This window comes from Equus asinus, chromosome 2 (assembly GCF_041296235.1).
Source record: "Equus asinus isolate D_3611 breed Donkey chromosome 2, EquAss-T2T_v2, whole genome shotgun sequence".
NCBI lineage: Eukaryota > Metazoa > Chordata > Mammalia > Perissodactyla > Equidae > Equus > Equus asinus.
In genome coordinates this window covers 98588059-98605017 of record NC_091791.1, presented here as the reverse complement: position 1 = coordinate 98605017, position 16959 = coordinate 98588059, and the positions used below count along the sequence as shown (strand labels likewise).

The 16959-nt window shown below is 41.3% G+C and overlaps 1 protein-coding gene, 1 long non-coding RNA gene and 1 other non-coding gene across 14 annotated transcripts in view; 2 read left to right on the top strand and 1 right to left on the bottom strand.

Annotated features, from left to right (window-relative positions):
* The first annotated feature begins 8214 nt into the window (after positions 1-8214).
* Positions 8215-13798, top strand: LOC106832067 (uncharacterized). Of its 2 annotated transcripts, XR_006521050.2 has the most exons (4): positions 8215-8396; positions 9309-9410; positions 11212-11368; positions 13482-13798. It is a non-coding gene; the product is annotated as an uncharacterized lncRNA (long non-coding RNA). The 2 variants fall into 2 exon arrangements; XR_011496990.1 differs by lacking the exon at positions 9309-9410 and having other exon boundaries at positions 8232-8396.
* On the top strand, positions 12516-12642 carry LOC123283639 (small Cajal body-specific RNA 15). Its single transcript, XR_006524315.1, has one exon. It is a non-coding gene; the product is annotated as a small Cajal body-specific RNA 15 (non-coding RNA).
* Positions 13799-15083: 1285 nt separating the features above from the next.
* FSD2 (fibronectin type III and SPRY domain containing 2) overlaps positions 15084-16959 on the bottom strand; it is a 48356-nt gene continuing 46480 nt past the window's right edge. For all 11 annotated transcript variants that reach the window (XM_070494483.1, XM_044760673.2, XM_044760674.2 and 8 more), the window contains one exon: positions 15084-16054. In XM_070494483.1, the coding sequence (XP_070350584.1) occupies positions 15802-16054 (253 nt within the window). In that variant the 3' untranslated portion in view covers positions 15084-15801. The remainder of the gene's footprint in view (positions 16055-16959) is intronic.

Below are 16959 nucleotides of genomic sequence, written 5' to 3'. Positions count from 1 at the left end.
TGTACTGTGGGACTTTGGGGAGAAAAAGGAAAACAATAAAACCTTTAAAAAAAAAAACAGTATCAGGATGCTAGGAAAGAGTAACAAAGAATAAAAGCTTCTGAAAGTTAAAATCAGTGCTAAAATTAAATCAATAGAAGGGCATGAGGATAAAAATTGAATCAATCTTCAACTAAACAGAATGAAAACAGAGATATAAAAGGAGAGAAAAGAGACAGAAAATCAATCAGGAAGTTCAAGCTTGAATTAACAGAAATTCTAGGAATAAAGAACATAAATAATAGAAGTGAGGGAATTAGAGAGAGAGAGGGAGAGAATTTCTCAGAGTGGAAGGGCAAGAATCTTCAGAACGGAAGGACTCACTGTTCACTCAGGACCTGGAAATGGAGAAACTGGAACCCTTGTACATGGCTGGGGGAAACTGGAATGGTGCCACTGCTATGGAAAAGTTTGGTGGTTGCCCAAAATGCTAAACATCAAACTACCATATAACCCATCAATTCCACTCCTAGGTATATTCCCCAAATCCTGTGTTTTCTCTGGTAACCCTGCTCCAGAGTGATGTGAGGGTGCAGGTCGTGTATGTATTTTAGGGGATGGTTGTTCCAGGCAGGGAGAGTAGCAAGTACAAAGGCCCTGAGGTAGGAACACAGTTGGCATACTTGAGGAATAACAAGAAAGCCAGAATGTCTGAAGTGGTAAGAGCAAGGGGAACAATGGGAGATGGGCTGGAGATGCATCTGGGGCAGAGATCTCGTGGGCCTTGCAGACCATGGCAGAGATTTAGGATTTTATTTAAAAGTGAGATGCAGTTATTGGGCAGTTTGGCACAGAAGAGTGGCTGGTGATTTAACAGGGCGACTCTGGTTTCTGTGTGGAGTAGAGAAACAAGGGTAGAAGTAGAGTGTCTGGTTAGGGTTCTCAGCTGGCAATCCAGGCAAAGATGTTGGTGGCTGGGACCAGGTTAGTAATTACACTGGGGGAAGGAAGTGGTCAAATTCAGAACCTATTTTAAAGGTAGAACTCATTTGCTGATAGGTTGGATGTAGAGTGTGTTTGAAAGAGCTTGAAAAAGGTTTCTGACCTAAGTGGCTGGGTGAGTGATGGTACGACGTTAAGATGAGAAATACTATGGGATGAGCAGGTTTGAGGGTGGCAGAAGAGTTCAGTTTTAGAAATGCTAAATTTGAGATATGTACTGTACGTCAAGTTGGAGATGTGAAGTTAACATTTGGATGTATGTGTCTAGAGTTGCGGGGAGCCCTCAGGACTAAAGAGTTCATTTGAGCTGCATCAAAATGGAGATGATAGTTAAAGTCATTACGTTTGAGGAAAAAAGTCTGTCAGTATAGGTAGGAAAGAGGACCAAACTCTGGGCTATTCTAACATTAGAGGTTAGGAGGAAAAGGAGGAGAATTCAGCAAAGGAAACTGAGAAAGGGAAGCCAGTGAGGGAGGAGAAAAACCAGGAGAGGGTGGTGTCCCGGGAACGGCTGAAGAGAATGGCAAGAAGTGGGGAGACATCAGCTATTTCCACTGATGCTGAATGAGGACTGTGAATCGTCTGTGGCATTTTTCAATGTCAAGATTGAGGAATTATGGGAGTCATTGCAAGAATGGTTTCAGTGATGGGGATGAAAATCAGATTGGAGTGAGTTAAAGACAGAATAGAAGGTGAGAAAATAAAGACAATGCGTCTATAATTTCAAGGAGTATTTCTGTAAATGAAAGTGGAGAAATGGAATAGTGGCTGCAGTAGGATATTGGGCCAAGGAAGCGGTATCTTTGTCAATGATGGCAGTTATTATGACCTATCTGTAAACTGAGGGGAATCGTCCAGTAGAGAGGGAAAAATTGACAACTCAGGAAAGAGAGAGGAAGAATTGCAGGATCACAGTCCTTGAATGGTTGAGAGGAGATGGAATCTAGTTCACAGGTGAAGGGAGTGGCCATAAACAAGAGCCCAGATGGACCCATACGAACAGGAGGGAAGATTATGTGGGACAGATTTGGGAAAGAGGGTAAATGGGAGTGGGGGGAGGACTGAGAAGGTAGAGTTATCTTCTGATTGCAAAAGATACAAAAATACGCACTCTTTACCTTTCCCTTGCTGCCTGGGGTCTGTAATTGCAAAGATACTGCCAAGCCCCCTTAAAGATATTTTAATGTGATTAAGTGGGGGGAAAAATGGGACAGCGTGAGAACCATTATTAAAGCAGCCTAGAGAAGAGAAAATAGCTACCCGGAAATGGAAAGAGATGGCAGGTCCAGAAGTTTTCTGCCTTCTCCTTGTTTCCTTAGGTAGCACCACTCACAGGCTGTTCTGTGGAACCCACTAAGGTGGTTTGAGGGCGTTCATTTGGATATCTAGACAGAGGCTGCTTCTGGAGAGTCTTGAATTCTAGACTGAGCAGTGTTGGTTGCCCGCTAGGACTCTGCAGGAGCCTCTGGATGGGTCTGAGGAGGGACAGCCATGAGGGAAGCTGAGCCTTTCGAGATATCGGATAAAGGGGAGGGGAGTGAGGAGTGGTACACGGTTTCCAGCTAAGGAGATGACAGGCTTTTGGCCCTTGGCCGATTCCATACAGTATGTAAATAATCCTAACAAGAGTTCACTTGTTTTTATTCCTGAGCAGTATTGCATTGTATGAACATACCAAAATATGTTTATCCATTCACTTGTTGATGAACATTTGAGTTGTTTAGTTTCGTGCTATTGCAAACAAAGCTGCTGTGAACATCTGTGTACGAAAGAGAATGTGGCAAATGTTAACATTTGGTGAATTTGGGTGACGGGGATGTAGCTTCACTGTACTGTTCTTGCAACTTTTTGTATATTTGAAATTATTTCAAAATTAACACATAGAAGAGGAAGTACAATTCTTACTGAACCTCATTAAAAGACACTTTAAAATTTTTTATTTTGACAATTACCATATAGTCAAATTGACTTCTAGTGTACAGTTCTATGAATTTCAAGACATGTATAAATATCTAACTACTACCAAAATTGAAGGTTTCCATCACTCCAAAAAAAGTCCCTTCTGCTATCCCTTTATACTGCTGGGGCCCAGGGCAGGCCACCCCCAGATATCCCACAATACCATACTGATCATTTTGAATTAAAGTTACTTGAGAAGCAAAATGGCCTTCTGACCCTCCCGTCTCTCGCCCTGACCCCCTGCCCCAAAGCAGGAAATGAATCTCCCCTGTGAAAGGTGCTCCCCCTCCATCCTTACAGGGCCAGGGGATTCAGGGCCGAGAAGCCTGCAGAAACAAGCCTTGCTAATTTACTACCTCAGGTCTAAACTCTGCTTAAATTCCTCACTAATAATCTACCCCAAACCTAAGTTTCTTTGTCCTGTCATTCCTCACGAATTTATTGTTTCTTTGTGTAAGAGGTACATACAGTGCCTGTTTTGTTCACTCTCTGAGCATCAGCTCTCTATGATCTCCAAGACCTATGTACTAAACTGTGTTTTTCTCTTATTAATCTAGTCTTGTGTCAATTTTCTTATCAGTCCAGCCGTAACTGATAGAAGAAGGGTAGAAAGGGGATTTCCCCTCCTGGACAATGCTCATGCTGTCTCCCTAGCCCTAACCCCGCCAACCACTCATCTCCACACCAGTTTCCTCTTTTCAAGAATGTCATACAAATGGAATCACAGTGTGCACCTCTGAGACTAGTTTCAGCGTAATCTTTAAGATTGCCGTACGTGTCCAAACCAACAGCACATGCCTTCGGACTGCTGCATAGCATTCACCTGTCGGACACTCAGGCTGTTGCCAGTTTTAGGCAATTATAGCTGGAGCTTCTATAAACATTTGTATGCATGTTTTTGTGTGAGCACAAGTTTCACTTCTCCAGGATAAATACACAGGAGCATGATTGCTGGGTCGTCAGTAAGTGTATGTTGAACTTTATAAGAAACTGCCAAACTGTTTTCTAGAGTGGCTGTACCATTTTGAACTCCCACCAGCAATGTATGAGAGTGCCAGTCGCTCCTCATCTTAATCAGCATACGGTATTGTCAGGTTTGGGGTTTTTTTAGCCAACCTAATAGGTGCCTTGTGGTATCTGATTGTAGTTTGAATTTACATTTCCCTAACGGCTAATGATATTAAACATCTTTTCTTGTGCTTACTTTCCATGTATATATTCTCTTCGGTAAAATGTCTGCTCAAGTCTTTTGACTCTTTTTATTTGATGGGTTGTTATTTTCCCTGTTGAGTTTTAAAAGTTCTTTACATATTCTGGACACAAGTCCTTCCTAAAAGACACTTTCGATCTAAATATTATATATATTTAGTGCTCTTTGAAAATTAAAATAGTGATACAGTTCATTATAGAAAATATGGAATATACAGAAAAGTACAAAAAAGCCACTTCTAATCCCATCACCCTGAGGAATCTACTCTTGAGGGTTGTTTTTTTTTTCCTGCTGAGGAAGATTCGCCCTAACAACTGTGCCAATTCTCCTCTATTTTGTATGGTTGCCACCACAGCATGCCTGATGAGTGGCGTAGGTCAGTGCCTGGGATCCGAACCCATGAACCCAGGCTACTGAAGTGGAATGCACCAAACTTAACCACTAGGCCATGGGGCCGGCCCCTACTGTCAAGATTTTAATGGCTATATTTCTAGCATTTTCTTAGTACTTAATGATATTTTGAAATAGTAAGATCACAAATGAAGTTGTAAACTACTATTTATTTTAACATCAACATAGTATTAAATTTTCTTTTGCAACATAAAAATATCCAAGCTCTAAGCCTCCATGGACATGCAGATCAGCACAACAGCTGGCTTCTGCATGGTAGTTAAACACTCTGGATGAAAAACAAAACCCAGATTGCTCATTTGTTATGTCTATAACTTTTCTTTTACTAGACATGAAACTTAAAGCAATATAAAAGATTGAAAATAAAGAGATGAGTATGAGAAACCAAGAAAGAAGGATGGTAACATTAACATCAGATAAGGGGATATTGGTTAAATATAAATTGAAAGCACTAGACAGGATAAGAAGGAATTTATGGATGGCAAAATTTACAAACATAGGGCAGTCACTGTCCTGTATGAACCAAGCACATAGCAATGAAATACATAAGGAAACCTTTTGGAAATGCAAGAAAAACTTATTTAAAATACATTTAAGTAGGAAATTTTAATCCCACCTCTTTTAGAACTAAACTGACCTAGGAAATATATCAGAGAATTGAATTCTAAAATCAATAAACTTGAAAACTAAAACCAATAAACTTGATGTAACAGAAGCACAGAACTTCAATTACAAGTAGAAAATATACATATTTTAATGTCCATGGAATATGTAAACATTAATTATGTACTTGACAAATAAAATCTTAATTAAAAAGTACAGAACCTAATTCTCTGATCATAATAAAACTAGAAAAAAATAATAAAAGGATGATCAAAAAACTTAAATATTAAAAAAAATTATACCCGGTCCTGGATAACCCTTGGATTCAAGAGAAAATTACAAGTAAAATTACAACATATGTAAAGAGGAATGAAAAAGAGAACACTTTATACTAAAACCTATAGAACACAACACAAGCTCTATGCAGAGGCAAATTTATGGCTTTAAAATGTCTTCATAAAAAAATGAAAGATTGAAAATGACGAAATTAGAAAAAATAAAGACTCACATTTGTATTAAGAAATTAGAAAAGAACACAAAACAAAAGAGAGTAGGAAGAGGAACTATCACAAAAACTAAAATTGAAAAATAGAAAATGATAAATAACAGTAGAAACAATAAACTCCAAAGCCGGTTCTTTGTAGAGTTCAACAAAATAGACAAATCTCTTGTGAGCCTGATTTAGAAAAAAAGAAAGCAAAAAATGTAAGGTTAGAAATGTGAAAGTAAAAAACCACATGTGCAGAAAAGATTTTAAAAATCACAGGAGAATTCTATGTCTAATACAATGACAATTAATTTGGAAAACTTTTTGGAAAGGAACGCCTTCCAAGCATCCCAGAAAAAGTAGAAAACTTAAGTATTTCAATTATCATAGAAGAGACCAGACACATTGTTTGAAATCCACTACATAATAGTTTCAAAACCAAGTTCTCTATTCAGCCTTAAAAGAGCAGATAATTCTAAGGTTACTTAAATTATTTCAGATCATAGAAAAATATGAAGTGCTCACTAATTTATTTTAAGGGGTCTAGTATAATTGAAAAAAAAATTCTTTTTTTGGAAGATTAGCCCTGAGCTAACATCCACCACCAATCTTCCTCATTTTTGCTGGGGAAGACTGGCCCTGCGCTAACATCTATGCCCCTCCTTCTCCATTTTATACGTGGGATGCCTGCCACAGCATGGCTTGATAAGAGGTGCACAGATCCAAGCCCAGGATCTGAACCAGGGAACCTCTGGCTACCGAAGCAGAGAGCACAAACTTAACCGCTATGCCACTGGGCCAGACCCAGGATCTAGAATAATTTTAAATACCAGCATCTGATTAATATAGTACCAAAAACTCTGTCTATATACCAATCTCACTGAGATACATTCTAAATAAAATATCAATAAATGGTACCTAAGAGTGTATTAAAAGAATAATATACTTTGACCAAATGGAGTTATTTGGAGATCCTACTGTATTTTAATAGGCATTGTATCAAAACTTATTAATTTGTGATAAACTGATATCTTTAAAACATGGAATTTTCCCATTCTGGAACATGCAATCTCCCTTTACTTAAGTCTTTAAAGTCTTTCAATAATATTCCACATTTCCCACAAAAGTCTTGTGCATCTGTTGTTCACATATTCATATTATGTTCCCTTTTTTCTATTTTATTACTGGTATATAAGAAAAATTTAAGTTTTTACATGTCAATTCGTTAGGCACCTTGTTGAACCATTTAATTAGTTCTAATGCTTTGTCATTTCATTCTTTTACATTTTCTAGAAAGAAAACCACATCATCTGAAAATAATGTTTTCGCTTCTTCCTTTCCTAACATCATCTTTTTCTTGTTTTATTGAATTGGCTAGAAAATCTAGCAACACGTTGAATATCAGTAGTGAAAGTGGGTCTTCCATTTTTTCCTGACTTTAATGGGAATATCTCTTATGTTTTATCGTTAAGTATAAATTTTTGGTAAGTGCCTTTTATCAAGTTGTTACATACCTATTCCCATTCTGCTAAAAGTGTTTTCTTTTAAATCAAAGTAGATATCGGAATTTTTTCAGAAAACATTTTATCAGTTGAGATGATCATATAATTTAAAACCTCTACAACTATTTAATACAATGATTTATAGCAACAGGTTTTCTAATGTTAAATCATTTCTGGGATAGACCCTTTCTTGTTCTAGATGGAGTGCAGGATTGAATTTACTAATATTTTATTTTAGAGCTTTGTATCCATGTGAGTTTGGTGAGTTTAGAACTGAAAGGATGCAGCTACAAGCCAAAGAATGCCAAAGATTGCTGGACAGCACCAGAAACTAGGAAGAGACAAGCAAGGATTTTAACCCGAGTCTCAGGGGAGCATGGCCCTGCTGACACTATTTCAGACTTCTAGCCTTCAGAACTGGGAGAGAATAAATAAGTTTTAAGCCGCGTAAGTTGTGGGACTTGGGTATGGCAGCCCTAGGAAATTAAAGCGGCAATTTTAATTTCTAACTTATCTTCCTAGCGCCAACAGTGCCATGTCCACGGTCCAGTTGGGGGCCGTGCAGGCGCTCCATCCCTTCCCTGCTACAGGGATGATGGGCGGGCAGCAGCAGAGGCCGTCAGGAGTCACCAGCCGCTTGTGAGCCCCTGCCGTCAGAGGACGTGCAGCCAAAGCCCAACCAGGGGTTGCCATTACGACAGAGAGACCCGGGGCTGCACAGATCACCGAAGGCAGCGAGATGCTCAATACAACGCGGGGCGGCCGGGAGACGGGGCCTCGAGGCCCCCGAGGACGCCCGTGGGGGACGGAGGGAAGTTTTTGAGGACCCTGAGTCTGCAAGCCGCTCTCCAGACCACGCTGAACGGCTCCCACACCTGTCCCCAGCTCCACGGCCACCGCCCCGACGCTCCTCCAAGTGACCCCAAGAGACTGCGGGCGCCCCACCTACTGACCAGTGACCGCGCGACGCTCTCGAGCCCGCGCGCGCCGCCTCCGCACCTCCTGCCGCAGTACGCAGTTGCGAGGGGCGGGACTTCCTCCCCACGTCCCGGAAACCGGAAGAGACTCTTTTTCCGCCGGAAGGAGAGCGGAGCTGCGAAGGGGGTGAGACCCGGGAGGGTCGGCTTTGTCGCGTGGGGTGAGGCCGCGCTCTGTTCGGTCGGTGGGGCGGGTAACACCAGCGTCCTGGCGGGCTGGCTGGCGTATCGGGCTTCGGGGGATGCGGCGGGGAGCGGAAGTCGAGGTGAGGGCCCGGTGATCGTCTTTTGGGGGTAAATGAGGAGGAGTGGAGAGGATGGGGATGGACCTTTAGGTGCACGGTGAATCCATCAAAGGTAAAGTCGGTGTGTGTCAGGAGTAGGAACCGTGTCCTTTATCTGCATTGTAGGTACTCCATAGCTGCAGATGAGCCTGTCAGGTCGCTTCTGTCATTTTCTGTCCAGCAGCGTTTGTGTTGTAACAAAACGCGAGGATGGATCTTTCATTATCTGTTACCTACCTTTACGCAGAAAGGCCCGGGGTTCATAGATAATGTGGTCACCGTGGATGACTTACAGCTGACTGTTATCTGAGCTCTCACTGTGAATACTTGCCGTAACAATTTGTGGAAATGTTTACCCAAAACACTGTCTGAATCAGAACCCAGCTATAGAGAACTCGTGAGTTGCCCGCAAGTCCGGCTGAGATGCTGTGGAGGGCGCTGCAGGCAAACCTCAGCTGTCTTCTTAAGCAGTAATGCGTTTGGTACTCGTCCTGTTTAACTGTATTGTGCATCATCTCTATCATCTTTCTCATCTTATTAAATGGAAATGTCTTGTTGGAAAGTGGGCGAGCCTAAGCGGTCTAGAAAACAACAACGAGTTATTTTAGCAAATATTGAAAAGCTGTTAGTGTCGCATAGGGGAAATCTTACTACTGAGGAGCTCATGGGCTGGATGTTCATTGTCGGGGAGCCATGAATACCCTATATAAACGATTTTCAAACTTTTTGCTCTCGGGAGTCCCTTAAAAATTATTGAGGATTCCAAAGAGCTTTCATTTATGTGGGTTAGATACCAATATTTGTGGTATTAGAAATTAAAACTGAGAAGTATCTTTAAACACAAGGATACAGGCATACTTGTTTTATTAGGCTTCACTTTATTGCTCTTCGCAGATACTGTTTTTACAAGACCCTCCACCTGCAAAAAGATTACAGCTCACTGAAGGCTCAGATGATGGTTAGCATTTTTTAGCAATAAAGTATTTTTTAATTAAGGTATGTACATTTTGTTTTAGACATAATGCTATTGTGCACTTAACAGACTACAGTATAATACAGACATAACTTTTATGTGCACTGGGAACCCAAAAGATTTGTGTGACTTGCTTTATTGTGATATTTGCCTTGTTGCAGTGGTCTAGAACTGAACCCGAACTGTCTCCAAGGTGTGCCTGTCTACAAGCACACACTCCGTTAGTTGTCAAAGCGATGGATGTCCTCACAGGTCACGGGGCCTCTGGTTAAACTCGGCTGCACATTCATGGAATGAGAGTGAAAAGGGCAAATAATGTCTTAGTGTTGTTATGAAAACAGTTCTGACCTGACTAAGCCCCTGAAAGGATCTCAGGGTCCCCCATTGGGACCACACTTTAAGAACAGCTGCTCTTTGCAGATGTTTCATAGTAATTTTAGATGGTGTAGACAAATGATTGCTGTTGCACCTTAAAAATGCAATAATAAGGACAGTATTATATTTCCAAGACTTGTGTAATTCCAGGCACAGGGAGCACAAACAGATGTCCGTTTTGGGTTCTCTTCATCCTGTTGGTTTGTGTAAGCCTTCACACAGTGGTTCAGACCGACGCCTAGAGCACCAAGGGCTGAGAAGAGAAGACGCCACCAGTTCTGTGGCTTTGGACATGGATGAGCCGTAGGCGGTTTCTGTTTCACTCACTCCCTTGGCCAGTTAACTTGCTCACCTTCCCCTGCCAGTGACCAGCAGCAGGTTACACCTCTGTTTCCTTTCCCTGGCTTCCAGAATTCATAGGACTTTTCAGTGGAGTAGTAATTGCACAGAAATGTACCCACTCCTGAGTTCATAATTATTAAATAAATAGGTAATTTAATAGGTGTTTAAAATGCCTTCTATTTTGCAGCAATCCTTGATAGTTATATGTGGTTATTTTGAGGAAATTGGCTTGAAGTTCTTTGAAGGGGGTAGGAACTTATTTTTCCGATTTAAAATAATGAAACATAGAATCCCACTGTCTGAAAATTCTAGCCTTCCATCAACTTTTTAGGAAAGGATGAGATTTCAGTAATGAGGGGGGCCTCCATCTGATTCTCACTCTACATGTAATGCATACATGTGGCCAAAGCTGTGGGGGGGGAGGGGCTGCTGTTTCGTACTGAGCTACTTTAATTGTTTGTTTATATCATTTGTGAGGAAGTCTCTCCCATAAATGATTTTTTAAAGACACTTGACATTTGAGAAGCAGTCATCTATGATCTTTATAAGTCCCTAAGTGTGTCATTACCTTTACAGTGTATAATTTCCTCCATAAAAGTCTTAGATTCTAAGACCAGCAGAGAGCGACAGAGTCATGTTGTGCTGTAATAATCAGATCATCCATCAGGCTCTCTCAGGGGGTAACTTCCACTCACCAGCTTCCAGGCCATAGGAACCAAATTTATGATTCAGAGCATTTAAAATATGTATGTTGCAGATCTTTGGGCTGTGTTAAGAACAGTTAAAACTATAATATTAAATGTGAGTCTCAGAGTTTCTCTTGCAGTGATGAAGGAGGAGCATTTTAAACCACATACATCTTCCCCACGCCCCAGATTCTTCTAAGCCCCTCCTGCTCTTCCCAGGTTAGAAGTCACTGAGGAGCACTGTTGCTAATGGATTATGTGGTAGATCCCTTGGGTGTACTGGGACAGAAGAAAGGTAGAGAATCACTCGTATGTGTTTTTACCCTCTCCTTTCTCTCTCTGCAGCGCACACAAATTTGAAAGCTAATGAAGAGGCCTTTTTTATTTGGCAGACAATTTGATGTTTTTTTTCTCTTTTCAGGTATATGAGCTCTTTGAAAGCAGAGTGCTGTCGTTGCCATGTTCCGATCATTCAGAGGTTACGAAGGCACAGTTCCTGCCTTTGATTTGCTTAACAGTCGAGTGGAGTAGAGGCAGGTCATTGGTTGCAGTACAGCCTCTTAAGTGTGCCAAAAGAGGTGAGTGTGTGGCACTTCACTTGGCCTGGGAGAGGGAGGAATCAGGTAGTGCTTCTGAGAAGTGACCTGAGCCACAGAGGCATTAGGTGGACAAGGAAGGGGAGGGCCATTCTTAGTGCCTAGGAATCTGGCAGCTTTGTAAATTACAGATTGTACAAAAGACACTATCAAGTATCTTGCCCCTTTCTCCAGAGCTCTGTCTTACTTTTGGATAGTCCTGCTCTGGTTTTTTCTCTCTCACTGCCCCTCTCCCCCTTAGTTGGATGGGTATTTGGGATATGAAAGGAAGTCAGAGGGTAGAATCTTTCTGAGTTTGCTATGAAATAGTATGTGTATTCAGTAATTCCGTCTCTAAAATCTAAGTTCCTGCTTTCTTAAAATGCACAGCTGGGAAATCTCAGTTTTGTTGGTTGAGTGCTTTCCCAGTGGATGGATTATATTGTCTCCTGTCCCATCGATTTGAGTTTAACGGTATCTGTTAAGCTCCTTTCAAAGAAGAGACCCACATTTAGCTTAGGAATGAGCATGGGGGATACAGCAAGATTTGAATCTGAGTAATATAAAACCACATTTTTATTGGTTATGTGTAAGTGACTACATGTTGTTTTAATCAGCTTCCAGTTGTTAAGTTGAATTTGCATAATTCAAATAAATGATAGTTTAATTCTACCAGGATTTGAGTAAGGTGGAAATAGAGAGGAAAAACCTGATTCTGTCAAAGTCTGGGAAAATGAAGAAAAAGCAATCAGTCAGTGAGTCTGGCTTAACTTTTTTCTGGGATGAGGAATAACAGAAAACAGTGAAGTTGTAGGACATGATATACTTGACAAGGACCAGCACCTACTCAGTAGCATCTCTAAAATGGTTGCTAACTTGGGGCATTGTTGTGCCCAGCTCATTGTCACGCTCCTTCCAGGAGCCTTCCTAACTGATAGACAAGATGCTGACTGGCTGGAGTCTTCTTCCCAAATCACAAACTCTTTATCTTGCATTTAAATTCATTAACCATTTGTTTCAGTGAAGCAAGAATATGTAAGAGTTCAAGTCTCTTAAAGCTTGAAGTTATAAAAGTAATAAATTATTATTCCCTTACTATCTTGACACACTAGAAGACAGTGTTTTAAAAGCTGGACTTGGTCATGTTCTTCTGGAGACTAAGAAAATAGAGTCCTTGAAGTCAAGCTGACTCTGCTTTTAGCCTCCTAAATGAAAAGGTAGATAGAACAGGTCTTGTTTGCAAAATAAATTCAAGACCTACTTATCTACCAACAGCAATGGTATGCTTTCCATTGTCTTCCCATAGAAAATAGGAATAGTAAATGTATAGATGAGTAAGGGTGGAGAAAGAGTGAGCTCAAGAGATTCTCGCTCTACTAACGGATAGGAAGGGGACCAGAAACTGGAGAAGGTGTTTAGGGAAGCGGAGGGGAGGACCTTTCCTGTAGTGCGGGCTTCACAGGGTCTGGGAAGTTTTCTGTAGCTAAACCTCTTTGGATAGAGAGCCACATCGTCTCATTGGCAGAATGCCACATCCTGGTGGATTGTGCTGGGGGCAGCTGCCATTGTGTGAGCCATGTAAGACTGTGATTTTAACAAATTGTAGAGGATGAGAAGTATAAGGAAAAGGCATGGTTGCCCATGCACTGCTTTATGCTGATGACCAAGCATGTGCCTCAGAAATACTTTATTGGATGTGTACAAGTGGTTACATATCATTGTTTGAACCAGCAGGAAGTCAGTTATTAAACGTACACTTTTCCAAATAAAAGGCAATTTAATTTTCCCAGAAACCAGTGTCATTTTATATCTCAAGTCTCTAACCAACTTTCCAACCCCATCTAATAAGGGTGCCTTAAATTCTGAGTATTCAGCATTACTAAACCCACGTTAGTTTACACCGAGACTCTGGTGGTTTTACCTATTCTCTTTTCCCTTTGTTAAGGTGGGAAAGCCAACGCTTATGTTAATAACGTGCCCAGGAGTTATAAAGTGATAGGTAAAGCTAAGAAAAGAACAGATTTCGATGTCTTTTGTTTTAACTGCCCAGTATCAGGAATTGTGGCTACAGTGGTCTGACTTTTTAAAAATCTTTTTCTGTTTTGTTTTTTAACAGATTTATCAGCAGGTTGCAGGTGAACATGGCTTTGAGGTAAATCCAGCCCCTTGTTGAAATTTAGTTTCAGCAGATGGTTCATGGCATTTTAAGGAATTTCAGTATTTTACAAAAAAAACCAAAGTTTTGTTTTGGTTCTGTTCTAGACTTATTTTTTCTTCTTCTAGAAAATGAGAAACATATTTAAACAAAGGTTCTTCATGCTGAATAATTGTGATGCAAGGTCATCTGCCTTGTTTAAATTAAGTGGATTTTAAATGTTAAAACTAATTCTAGACCGTTTTTTCTTGGTCAAATAAACTTTTATTAAAACTTTATATGTGCTGAGTTTTTATCCATTTTATTCATGTTCATATTCATGTGAAGTGCTTCATAAAGCCTGTTAGAACCCGGAATTCAACTTTGCCTTATCTCTGATGTCCTACTTCCTGCTTGCTTGTTTCTATTTCAGAAGCTGAGAACATTTTTTAATATACACATATGTATATTTTAGTTGCTTGTAACTTGAATAATTTCTGTGCTTACTTTGGTTGTACCTTCTTTATTCCAGGGTAGTGATCCAGGTGGGCAGGGCAGGCGTGTGTGTGTGTATGTGTGTGTGTGTGATGAGCTGTAAGATTGTGAAGGTGAGTCAATGCAGGAATCTGAACTTGTGTTTATACCAGTAGGCAGAGTTTTGAGATAGGAGATGAGGTGTTTCTTGTGTCAGACTTTGAGTGTGATGGAAAACATGAAAGTTTTAAAGTGACAGGTTTTTCAGTTAACACAAAACCTTAAGTGATGAGATGAGGGGCTTAGCTGTTTGGAGGCGTCCATGGGGCACGACCCTAAATTGTCTCTGAGAATTGCTTCACAAGTGGAGTCATTTACTCTGCCTCTGGACTCAAGCTTGAAAAGGCTGTGTGCAGAGCTTTAAGTGGCAACTAGAACCTTGAACTGGACAGCCAGGAATGCAGCTGATGGCGCTGGGCATTGAGGTCGCCAAAGGGCATGAGAGCAGTGAGGCGGCTGCCCCAAAGCTGCTGGCTGGAGGCCCCCTCTCCCACCAGGGCTCAGCTTTGCACCTCGGTGGGCTGCTGCCTTCTTTTAAAGGATTGTTGTGCATCTGCTATATGTCATAGACTGTTATGCATTCTCATGTTTGTCATTAAATCTCCCAATCTTAAAAGACAAGTATTATTTTTCTCTCTTTAAAGGGAAAAAGAAGCTCCGGAAGATGATGTAACATTTCTAGGGTCATAAGGCAAAGTAACTACGAAGTAGCAGTCAAGCCTAGGTCCTCTGATTTCAAATCTGGTTCTCTATATTCCATGAGAGTTCCTAGAATAGTTGCAACTAATATTTTCTATTTTTTCCAAATCTACTCCCGCATCCCCCAGCATGCACCACATTGATGTGTAGGCTGCTGTGCGACCACGAAGAAGCGTGTAAGCGTAGAGTCCCATTTTTCCCAATCTTGTCAAGTCGCAGATGCCCTTCTGTCCCTTCGTACTGCCTCCCCTCCAGGTTTGTCCATCTCCTGGCCGTAGGTCCTTTGTTTTAGTTTTGAAAGAGCCCTGCCATCCCTCACAGGAGGAGCAGTGAGAGGCAGGAGAGCAGTGCTTGGATGAAGAAGAAACTCATTTATTTAGCAAGTATTTGGTGTGCACCTGTTGTGTGTTAGCCCTTAGGGATTCAGTGATGAACAAGACAGACACTGTCCTGCCTTCATGGAATCAGACATTACAAAGGTCACTTCAGAGTTACAGTGGAGTAAGTACCATGAAGGAGAGGAACAGGTTGTTAGAGTGTACAGTGGGAGAAACTCATCACAGTGCCGCTGACTACTGGGAAAACAGGAAAGGAGAAGGGCACGTGGCTCCCCTGGTTCTCTTTGTGGGTAGCCTCTTGCCTTCTCAAGTCTTTTTGGCTGACTAATGAAATGTCACTGGGGCTGCTAGAGTCACTAACACTTATGCATCTCTTCCCTCCCCCTCCCCAAGCTCTGTGGGCCTTGAAGACTCAGATACTTTGCATATACACAAATACACTAATATAATTTGATGACTTGAAAGACCTTCGAGATCATATAGTCTGAGCCTTCATTTTACAGCCAGGCCTGGTAATGACTAGCGTAGCATTACACAGGTGGCAGCGCACAGGACTAGGATCCAGGTCAGGTGAAATGAGCACCAGCACACCAGGCTGCCAGATAATCATGTGAGCCATAAATTGTGCTGGGTGCTTGGTGCTTGAATGCCAAGTTCAACCAGCTGAGGCTTGAGTGGCTGGGAGAGGGGTTGGTACAGAAGAGAGACAGGAAGCTGGCCATTGGAAGGGTCTAATAGAAGGTGACATGCTTGGGCATTGAAATGCCATTATGTATCTTTAGACATCCGGGCTTTTCCAAAGAAAAACAGGGATGCACAAATTGGTGAAATTGACAACTGAATGTGTATAGATGCTGAGAAATGTCCATGTTGAAAAATGACAATTTTGAATTTTCATAGTCTAACAGAATGCCAATCTTCCTTGGGGAAACCGTTATTCTTATATCTGGAGTCGTCTTGTTGTGTAGAAATTCATACTTGTGCCTGAAGATTCAATTAACAAAACTTCAGAAATTCTGTAGATGGGCTATTTACAGAACATTTCATACCAATTTTATTCAAATACTCCTATGATTGTATTATTTTCTTTTATTAAGTGACTACCAAAGGAACAGGCCATTTCTAAAACTGTACTCTATCTCTTCTCTAAAATTTGGGCTAAGAAACTTATATTTTTAAACTGTTTTTGAGCAACTGCTTAACATAAGAAGCTTATATACAGTATGATAAACCGATATTGCATCAAAATATGTATAGAAATAGTACATTTTAAAAATTTAGATTTCAAGGTTCATATGTGTAATCCCCTGCAATAGAGACATTTGAAACAGGGAACCTAATGATCTTTTGTGCAATAAAATGGGCCTTTGGGGATAATCTGTGCACAAGTGCTCTTAAGGCATCCAGTCCTTAAACTTTCTGAGCGGGTGTCCGGGGCCTGTCACGGTTCCGTGTGGTGTATTGCCAGCGCCCTTTCACCACGCCTAGGGAGCTTTCCACCAGGAGCAGAGGTGGCTTCTCCTGCGTGCTCTGAGAAATGGCTGAAACCAAAGCTGGCCACAGGAATTTCCTGACCCTCCTACCTACAGATGTTTGAAGAGCCGTGTGTGCCAGCATGCTCGTCCACATGACTGGGATGAAATGCTTAGAATGCGATCCAGGTGTGTCAGAGCAAGGCCGCGGGTCTCCATCCCGCTTCATCTTCTCTTCCCCTCAGCTTTGTTTTTTAACTGAGCAGCCAGCAGAAGCTAAATGAGTCCTTCCCTCTACACTCCTCCCACCACCAATAGTCTACGACTGAACCAAAAAACACGAGTCAGCTAGGATGCCTTACCTTCATCCTCCACTGGTAACACACACACACACCTTTCCAAGATGGGACTGCTAGC